At 41.7% G+C, this 11,247-nt stretch overlaps 1 protein-coding gene across 1 annotated transcript in view; it reads right to left on the reverse strand.

Moving 5' to 3' along the window:
* spred1 (sprouty related EVH1 domain containing 1) overlaps positions 1-5,936 on the reverse strand; it is a 32,260-nt gene extending 26,324 nt beyond the window's left edge. Inside the window, exon 1 of the mRNA XM_044047542.1 lies at positions 4,883-5,936. Coding sequence (XP_043903477.1) covers positions 4,883-4,914 — 32 coding nt within the window. The 5' untranslated portion in view covers positions 4,915-5,936. The remainder of the gene's footprint in view (positions 1-4,882) is intronic.
* Positions 5,937-11,247: the final 5,311 nt, after the last annotated feature.

Raw genomic sequence — 11,247 nt, forward strand, 5'->3', positions numbered from 1 at the left:
AATCTGACTACATGTTCTCACCTCCAATTTAAAATCATTTGAAAATGTGACTATTTTGATTATATACAGTTATGTTAGCTTAGATTTTGTCATGTAGGACACAGGCCCATCCATCCCAGAAACACATACACACACCAAATGTTCTCAGTGAAATAAACACACAAGTGTGTGTGTGTGTGCACAAGATGCGCACACAGAAACCCCTTCCTGTTTTCAAAGCCTTTGGAAACTCAATCAAAGACACAAGGTTTAGGATTTACATCTGTGCCCTTTTATGTCTGTTGCCTCGCAGGAAAGAACCATCTCAGCCCAGCTGCAGCAAAAGAGCTCACAATATGGCCCAACGTTCATGCTCCTGCATGCAGCACAACTGAAAACAATATCCATAATTCAGACACTTGGTGCTAAAAGCACTTCTGAAAGACATTGAGATATGGTCTGTGAACATCAGAGACCCCCCTCCTTGACAAAGATTGCTATCTAGATGTGGAGACGCATGGGGGAAAAAAAAAGGTGTTTTAGGTGTAGACTCAACAGCTTACATGCACACTTTACATCCAAGTTTTGTTTTGTCTTGAAAATAAGAGAATTAGTCTGAAAATACACTGCTGACATTTATACCAATTTATGCATGCCCCAAAAATACTTGAAGAGGAAATGAAAATTATAAGAGGGAAGTGGCTCAGATTTAAAATACACAGAATCCAGACCCAAAACTGGGCATGGGAAAGGAACATTTCACCACTATATAGGGCCTGTTCTGTTTGTTGTTGTCTCAGTAGCAGACAGTCCAAACCCATTGGATATACATAGGATCACTGTCGTTAATCAGACAACCAAAATGACAACTTCTAACTGTAGATGCTGCAGCACAAATATTCTATATACAAAATAACTTTCAGGATTATAACTTCACCCCAAGTAAAAGAAAAATATGAAGGAGCTTTAACATGGAGACACATTAATTTCTTCAATCTACTACATTTTTATTTTAAATCTCCACCAAGTGTAATTTAATGTGTGTTGAGCAACCAGTAAAGTAACACGCAGTTCCATGTGCTCTCAAGTATATTGTCAAATAACATTTTACTAGCCTCTGTAAACCACTGTAGTCACAAGCAACACTTCCCCAAAATAATACAGAAGCAAAACCAAAGACATGTTCAGTTCAGCAGACTTGATCAAAGTTTAAATGTGTGTAGGGCTTAGACTTGGCAAGCTAGTATAGCTTAGTGTTCGCAGAGGTCATGGTAAACGACTGGCAGTAACACCAAATAATACAATCTATAAAAAGGTCCAGGAAATTATTTAGCTTAACATAAGGGCCACAGGATATAGGCAATTAACCAGGCCATAAAGCACTCGCCCTAACAGCTGAAGTAGCCGTCTCTCTTTGTCGTTTCAGGACGTGATGGGGGCTGTTTAGGAGGAATGTGTTTGGAAAGCTCTCCAACAGGAATGAATGTGCGAAACAGCCCTCCCTCAGGTGATAAGATCATGACACCCGCATTGGCAGATAAAACGCTGAGCTGTCAAATCAATCACACAGATAGGAAGAGGACACAGAGAGTGGGATCACTAGGGTCACCTGACTGGCAACTGAAAATACCACAGAACTGCAGGAATCTAAAACAATGAGGTCGAACCCTGTGCATATTCAGTGGAGTAGAGAGGCAACTGGCTAATTCAGAAAGTAGCCACATACAAACAAAACATGAAGACAAAAGAAGCAAAAACAAAACAAAAACTGGGTTTTTTTGTGTGTGTGTATGTGACTATAAAAGGAGTACCAAAAACATTACATTGGTTTTGATAGACATATTAGATAGACATGACACAAATAGGGTGCTTTCACATACTTTCATAAATCTCCCACTTCTCCCAGCATGACCATAGTCTTTGTCAGCAGAATTGCCACCAACTGCAGATGCAAACCAAAATCTGACAAGGCTTTATGTGCCTTCTTGTCATTTCAGCCTTGTGAACATAACGCACCAAGCCCAAGTAACATGTTCTCAGCAAAGGGTGTGCTGTGTGCGCACCAGCTTGGTTTACCACCCATCATTCAGACAAAACCACGTAAGGACCATGTCAAGATTTTTAATTAAAATGATGTTTACAGTGCAGGCTACAAGAGAGCGAGCACAAAATATCCTTAAATAGGATAAGAGTTTACACAGACCTTTTTTTCGAAATAAAATGAATTACTAGACGTAACAAGCCACTCAACTATGTACTACCTCCACCTATCAATGGAAGACAGAGTAGCATTTTTGCTGCTTAAAACATTAAACAAGACTTTTGTGTATGTTCTTTTCAGCACACGGTTCAGACAATGCTTAGTATTCTGCTCATTTCATTATTATGAATAATATAAATAGAGGAAGCATTCAAAGAGCACAAACAAGGCCGCTCAGTCTTACAGCATCAATATTCTCCCCTATATCTTGCAAGGTTAATTAAAAGCATTCAGACTTGTATACGACCCTACATCCCAGAAAATTTACTTTTTTGAGTTTTGCTTCTCACAGAGAGACAGAGTAACAAATGTTTAGATGACTTTATATAATCTTAACCATAACCATGATGCGTGTGACACAGTAGCTTGTTAGATAAGTTGTAGCCAGTTGCCTGGTTTCCACTAAATGCATCACAAATTTTGACCAATTTTTAAACATTTCAAAAGAGAATAGAGGGAATATTGGGAGTTAGTCTTTGACACCACCAAAGGACAACAACACGCAACTTGATGACATAAATAAAGAGTGCCAATCGCTGTTGATATTTGTTGCAACTACAATTCATTACCGTAGTAATATTTGCTTTGGAAAGTTGACAAGGTCGAGGAGTTTTGTGGTTTCCTCATCAGTCCACACATACCTTCTCTTGCCTGCTGTATCCTGCGCAGCAAAATGCGGAAGCTGGACGGACATTTCAGTTACAAGATTTCTAAATATTTTCTTTTATTCACTGCATCGGTTTCCATCTCACACATTTGCATGTACCTTTTAGCAATATGCCAATTTTTCCACCAGCCTGAAGTATAAAAACTAGAACAGTATTTTCAATCTCCGCGTTTCTGCTAATCATAAATGCGTATATAGACGGCCAGATGGAAAGCCACCTAGTGGCTGTACTTCATAAAGTAGGGCCTAAGGGCCTGGAGGAATCTATGAGGTTATTGTAGGGAGTCCCATGCAATTTAGAATGATTTGATTTCACTGCGCTTCATCTCACTGGTGGTTAACACATGAAAAATGTGCTCGGATGATAACACAAAACAGAGGTGTCATGTCACACTTCCTAATAGCATGAAATGTGCAAAGTTGATACAGAACTCAAGGTGAATCATGATTGATGACACAGTCAGATCACATGATTTTCACTAAATACAATACATCACCAACATATGCCCAATCGCTTAATTCTCATCAGTTTGGTGGGAAACACATGCAACATGTTACATAGAAAAACAGAAGTGTAGTTCAAGGACAAACCCTCCATCTATAATATCAATCTACCTTCAAAAGGCCACATGAGATAGTGACTAGGGGAAAAACATGGGTGTGTTAAAAACATTAGACCATGACACAGTAAATGGCCGAACAGGCCATATGACTTCCTCTGTGACAAATACATTAACAAAGAGTATCCTCTGCATAGTGAAGAAGCGTCGTTAAAATGAAACATGTACGGCGCTGACGTCAAATAAAACGACTGAATGACAGACGAGGGCTGGTGTTTACATGTGACGCTTTTTTGTGCAGGAAATGCAGGAAATACATTGTGTGCTCGGCGGTGCAATGCGAAACAGTGTACAGTGCTGTGAATGGGCAGGCAGGTACTTTATGAATGGAGGAGGATCATGTGACCGCAGCACCTCCCGAAGCAGATATTTCTCACTGACTGTCAACAAGCGCTCACAAGGGATCGGCCCATTGAAACAATACCAAAATGCGACTTAAAAATGGGCGCGACGTGCACAAACACACCTCACACGCAGATTAAACACGACATCCGCGGATTGTGGGGATTTGGGTGTGAACGCGACGCCTTTTTAGCGCTTTTTATGAATGGAGATTGTGATATGTAAATGAGTGTGATTGAGAAAAAAAAATGGCATCTTCAGCTTTTCAACGCTGACATTGCAGCAATCGGCTCGAACGTTTGAATACATGGAGAAATGAAAGGCTCGGACTGAGACACAGACGAAAGCTGCACGATTTTTAATCGATGATTATGCTCGGGAAATCATGGCGGACAGTTACACATAAATCTAGGTGTTCAATGTAACGCTATATGATCATGATGTGCTTCAGTTAAAAGCACAGTGAATTATATAAAGACTGTCGTATTGTTGATATGTATATGTCTACTTATAGTAACACCACTTGTTAACTACCAATTAGCTACACGGCAATAATAACCCATTTACATACACATGTGTTCCCAATTAATATAATCACACAAAGGCTATCATCAAAACAACAAAAGACACCACACACGCTATACATAGATAAATTGTGAGTTTAGAATTATTAAGGATGGGACTTAATTTTTACTATGGGCCTTATGTCATTGCTTGTCAGAGACAGTGGTCCTCTTTAACTTAAACTGCAATAATCCATACAGACCCTTTGTTTTAGCCCACAAAAGGTGGCCAAATAAAGCGATTGTAAGCTTACAGTTGATATAAGCTAATGTGAGTAAATCTGCGGTTATAGAAATGTCATTGGGAGCCGTGGTAATAGTACATTACCCCCGAGTAAAGCGTGTGCTAGTACCCAAAATTATTTAAGAAGCTATTATTGTACAGGAGTGTTGTACATGTATATGGCGGAACGAAGATATATGAATTTAAAGAACAAAACATAATACTCACTCGTTGTTTGGATTTGTTGAATCTTCACTCATTTTTTTCCTCACGGGGATCCAAATCCTAGCAATAGCATCGACAACGCAGTGACGGCGGGATAAAATACCACAAATATCACCATTTTCCTTCACATGTAGAAATAAACCTCTGTCCGGGATGGTAAGCAGACGACGTACAACGGGGTATAAACCTGACTCAATAAGCGTCCATGTGAAAACCAAGTGGGGAGCTAGCTTAACGTTAGCTTTGCTGGCGACTGGAACTAACGTTAAATCGCGAGGAGGAGGAGGAATGACAACCGTTGATTCATTTTATCCTCCCTGGAAGTAAAATCCGACCACAACAAATGGGCCATCATCCGCATCGTCCTCTCCCTCGACAAACACAGATCCTCGCTTTGCGAGTAAAAATGCGTTTAGATCCTCAAAACACGCAGGGACGGCTGCAGACTGTGTGGTTTGGCAGGTTATTTATGGCTGGCTGTCGAGCATCCATTCGCCAACTTCAGGTCCAGTACAACACTTGAAAAAGCGCTGTGTGCGGCGTTGCTCCGTCAACGTGTCCGAGGACTCTGCAGTAAAGGCATCCAAAGCCCCCCGAAAAGGTCCAACTGCTTTCAACACGAACACTGGCGGTTAAAGTAAAAACAGGCAGGCTGGAAATTTCCTTGAGAAGTTGTGGGGCATCTGCTTTAATCGAACTCCATTTTCAATTCGGGGGGGAATGAAACATCGGAAAACTGGGCGGATGTGTCGACCCTCGCTTGAGAAAATTAGATCCTTCCGCGACGTAGTAAAAACCAAAAACATAACACTCTTGGAATAAAATATGACCAGGCCGCACACTGTTTATGGCATGTCGTAGAAGACTGACAGACACATTATGTTAAATAACGTTTCCATGAAGCCGTGTGCGAGAAGATATGAGCGTTTTCGCTCCAAAGTCGACCAAAAGTAGTTCCACGCACTTCCCAAAAGAAGTTTCCCTTCAATCACGCATTGATACAAGAGGGAAGCGTCTGTGTGATAGCACGCAAAGTAGAAAATAATCTGGAGGAAGGACTAGGAGCTGATACATACACACACACACACACACACACACAGATACTCGGCCATTAACAAATTCTCTTGTTTTCATCACGTACTTTAACTGCGATCGCCCGCCCACGAAACACTTTTTAAGATCTTTGACGTGAGACTGTGTAAACTGCTGTAACTGTGGACACAGGCATGAACGCTGCAGCACGTGGAATTACATCAGATCCCCTTCATGATTTATGTAGCTCCGGCAAAGTAGTATTTCTGTCAGAAATCTTTCCATTATTATTATCATTATTATTGAAATAATTAATCTTGTCCTCATAGTTTTGATCTTAAAATTCAGCAATGTATATCATGTATGCTGTATTTTTATGTTATATATAAATATAAAATCCATATTTTATTATTGATGTGTATTTATTTAGTCTATCTGATATTTAATGAGGTATTGCTATTATTAAACACATACACATTTATAATTATATATGCAGAAAGTCAAGGAGGGAGAAAGAGGGCCAATACAGAAAATTATATTTTATGAAACACAGCTGTAACCTATTTTAGGGCTAGTTTGAAATGGCAGAGTGTGGTATTGTTTCAGTAATCTAATAGCCTATAATGGTAAATAAAAAATGAGACATGTGATTAACCCTCATCACCACCGAGCCACAAATAGGGGTTTCCATCTAACAGTAGCAAATCTGGTTGAAGAGGGGACTAAAATAAAACACAAGTAGCAGGAGTCAGACTGTTAGAGTGACCCCACCTTGCACCCCAGACTCTCTCTGGGCAGCTGGAGTACCCTCCAAAATAAAGTCCAAGAAGTTGTCAGCAGAACCAACATATGCTGCTATGAATCTTATTTGCAAATGTGCTAAAAGCCCCCGAATCGGTAGCGCGGTTGTGTAAGACTTAAATGCTATTGGATTTCTGTTCTGTGTGGAATGGCAAGAGATCAGGCTAAATGATTCTGCCTGGTTGTCATAGTGACAGCATGTTGTGTGAGAAGTTTCTTTGTGTTTCCCTGGCTTTCTTACAGCTTGTACCACAGCCTTATGCTGCAGCCATATAAAATATCCCTCTGTGTCACTTTATACAGTATAAATAGCCCATGAATGCAGGACCCTCACATGTGCAGCCCTGACATATATATTGCAGACTTCCTTTGGTATTTGAATAGGTTTTTTGTCTGAAGTATCTTGCCGAATAGGAAGGACGAATTGTTTCTTGGTATTGTTCTCACCGCTGATACTGACGTCACTCTGATATGAGCGTTATGTGCGCTTATTTGCATTTCTGAAAGGCCCGATGCTATCGTAATCATGTTAATCTAAAAATAAATGTCCCCCTTTTCAAGTAGAGCAGGAAAGGCAGTGACCGTGGAGTTCCCCACTAGCATGTTTGTATCCTTCAGAGTATTCAGAGTTCAGGAAGTCAGCCTGCTTTCTCATCTCACAAATGTGGATGGCCCGAGTGCATTTCCTGTGTTTTTCACACTGCACAGAACACTAGTGTACTTAAACACGGCCACCGGATGTTTAGCTAACAGAGGCATCCCTCGCTAAGTGCAATCAGGGTCACTGCAATTCTTTTTGAGAGCAAAAACAAGGCATCATTCCTGTGTTGCCATCGGGCAACTGCAGAATAAAGAATGTGTCATTTAGTCAAGTCCAACACCAATGTATAGCCTTGCTTAATGGTCATAAGGATGAGTGAAGATTGATACCGAAGCTCATTTTACAAACATATTCAGTATTCTTGTTGGATTTGACTTGTCAATCCACTTGAGTTTGTTCATTTTTGACTTGGAATATGAGTTAAGATTTGCAATACACAAGTTGTTACTCAGTGAACCCTTAATTAGTTCATGTTTATCTGTCTAGGTTCCATTCATCCATCTATCACTCATTGTTCATACCCATTCATACACTCAAGGCACAGCCGTCAGGAGCAATGTGGGGTTAAGTGTCTTGCTCAAGGACACACCGGCATCTAGGCTAGTGTAGCCGAGAATCTAACCAACTGCTACCATAACCAAGTTTAAGTGTTGGGAGTCGAATGTGATTCTTTGCAGGTCAACAACATGGCGTGGGACAAAACTACTTATTCAAGATAGCGTGGGGGATATATTCTTTGTGCTAGATTACGATCACTATCAGATGATGACTTCAAAACACAGGTGACGTGATCACCAGCTCCCAGCAGCACAGACGGCCTCTGGTCACAAGAGTGAAGTGAAGGCCTTCCTTTATACAGCAACTGTGGAGAGGAAGTTCAGTGCCATATGATCTGCAGAGACCTCATCAAAGGAGAAAGATCCCAGGTTGCTCATCCCCGCTCTTGGTAAATAATCCGATCTAAGGAACCTCTGCCTTGTATTTTCCTTACCTCCTTTCCTTATCTTGATTTGCTATAAGTTTAGGTTCTGAGGGCATTTGTGTTTTTTCCAAAATTTGACATCTCTCATTCTTAAAAACACACACGTAAAGCTTCCACAGAGACTCCTCTCCACTTAAACCGTGTGACCCACCAGACAACACGTGGACTCTTGGCAAAAGGGACCAAGAGGTGTGTCCTAAAAAAAAAGAGGTGCTGATTTTTAAAGTCCTGGCAGCTGAACACAACAATGCATACCTATGATTAGTGTGGGCCTTGCCTCGGAAGCCTGCAACATTTAGGCACGCTAATTGTAGGGTGGTGAGTAGAAAAGGTGTAGTGGCTTGAGGGGAAGGAAGTGTGAGGGCCTTCAGGCATGTTTGACTACGTTCCGTGAACTGGTTCTCTCTTTCTCTTTCTTACTTACCGTGTAGGACCAGTAAGGAATTAAAGGTGTAAAACTTTTGTGCGAATCCTCACGAGAAACACGGAGACGTTTTCTTCCAAGAATGTCTTAGATTAGAGGTGGATGTGGTAACTGGCCGAGTAAAGCGTGTCAACGTTAAAGAGGGAGTCTTGTGACCATGCACAAGGATGTTGGTTTCAATGGAAAGGCTGCAAAAGCCTTGAGAGAGGCACATCTCTGGAATTGTCTAAGTTCTGTAAATGGCTAGAATGTGAACTATGCAAGCATCAAAAAAACACACTGGAGGTCGTCGTACGTGCTAATCTTATGCTGAGAGTTAACACAAACCAAATGTGTGGCTATTTACTAAACCTTTACGAGAGATTGAGTTTCATAACGTACTGTATGTTGAACAGCTTTTATGACATAGCGTGGTTCCATGTTTTGGGGCTAAGACGGTCTTTCCCTCCACTCTAGTTTTGCTGTTCGGTTTAGATTACAGCCAGTTTTCAAGATCTGCTTTACAGTAAAGTTTGCACCAGTCACTGACGTCTTAACTACAAAAATGGGAAACTAAATTGGTTTCAGTCACAGTTAGCTTTTTTAATGCTTGGGGCTCTGTTACTTCATATTGTTTATGTATTGTGCGTGGGCTTAATTGAAACCTGATCATGCTGGGGAAGCTGTGTTTAGGGTGAGGTGGACAGGCCTTTGTTGCTGCCTGAGGGGTGTTTATTTGGGCGGCTTCAGTTGGCTTCCCTGTAATCATCATCCAGCCCCACAGGATAGAGGGGATTAATGAATATGTTGGAGGGGAAGTTACAGATGACTATTTACCATTCTCTTGGGGATGAGAAGGAGCAGCATGGGGGATGCAGGAGAAGGAAAAGTTTGCGAGTGCATACGTATGTGTGCATGTGCGGGCATGTGCAGGTGTTTTGTGTGCATTTCCGTAAAGATCACAGGAGAGGAAACGCATTCTTTCTATGACCGTCGTCCTATTTTAGTATTGCTTTTGACATATTTGTTTGAGCAAAGCAAATAAAAAAAATATGCTTTTCTTTCTTGCTGAGAATACCATTATCATGACTTCTGCAAGCGCAACCAGTTAGTGTAGTTTTGCAGAAATACTAGAAACAAATGGAAACTGCTGCGAGGCCAGCCAAAAAAAACCCACACACAACAGCACATAAGTCAATATAAACCCATGTCATGATGTTGTACACTAAATAATGTGTGCAGATGACACTCAAGTTCTGATAGATGACTTAATATAATAATAATGTTTTTATTTGACACCCAGGAAGAAAGCAAACGTGTGTAATATCCAGAACGCCTAATGCTGTGACACATATTTAGTGGTAATAAACAGGCTTTAACGCTTGTTTTTTTTTTTTCCCTATGACAACGATTTATTTTCACTGTGTTGTTTTATGTCTTCATTCCACATCCAGGATGGAGTCATGGAGTGAAGAACTCTGACTAAGACATGAGTCCGCATATTACTCGTTGGGAGAATATTCACATATCTCCCTTGTTCCAAAACATCCTGTCACCCACACATACACACATTTTGTGATGGAAATCAAATAAATAAGTTGCTGCCCCCCCCACCCCCCCACACAACCCTCAGCTGTGTAGACCCCATTCCCATCCCTCTCTGTCTCTCCCCCTATGGCCCCCTCCACTTAATCCTCCCGCTCATCTGGGAACCACCAGCACCCCTCCATGAAGAGACGCATTGTGCCCAGATTATTTGATTGTTTTCAGATGTTGAAGCTTTCCTACACAAAAGGGGACGCACATAATTTGTCCAAAAGCCCAAGGCTACTTGGCCAATAGATGGACACACAGGAGGAGGGGGTGGGGGGTTGAGATCTGCGATGGGGCTCAGGAACGGACACGCGATTCAGGAAGTGACCCCTACAATACCAGATTAGAAACAATGTGTTCTCTCAACTTCTGCAGTCCTCGCTCTGGAACGTACCACTTCTGCGACTGCCAAGGGGGTGGCGCCTGTAGGAGGAAGGAAGGACAGTTCTATCCCTCTTGCTCTCGCCTTCATGCTGCATCCATTCAGTGAGTGGTGGAGGGAGTAGGTGGGATGGGGGTAGTCAGGCCAGGAAGGCACTTCACTGATGAAAAGTCACCACATGGAAATGGATGAGAAGTGGGCTGAGGGGTGGGGGGTAGGTGAAGGCTGGGAATTGGCTTGTGCTACCAGCAGACATGAGCAGGGGATGTAAAGGGGAAGAAAGGGAGGGAGTTAAGGAATAGCATTTGGTATGATGAGAATAGGGGAAGCACAACAGTGAGGAAGGAATACCAAAGACTAATGGTCTGATTCAGAGCTTGTCAAGCATGGAGTCTTGTGCCTGTGACATAGCTTGTAACCAACAACCTTTTCCTCTGTCTGATGTTGGAATAGTGAGGAAGGGAAGCGACGCGTTAACACTGAATGGGGCTTTTGTTCTCGGGGCTGATGTGCCTTTACATTTCATCAAGCCTGCAAGTGAAACTGACTTTGCATAAGGAGAACATTGACACAA

Source organism: Solea senegalensis, linkage group LG16, assembly GCF_019176455.1.
Source record: "Solea senegalensis isolate Sse05_10M linkage group LG16, IFAPA_SoseM_1, whole genome shotgun sequence".
Classification (NCBI taxonomy): domain Eukaryota; kingdom Metazoa; phylum Chordata; class Actinopteri; order Pleuronectiformes; family Soleidae; genus Solea; species Solea senegalensis.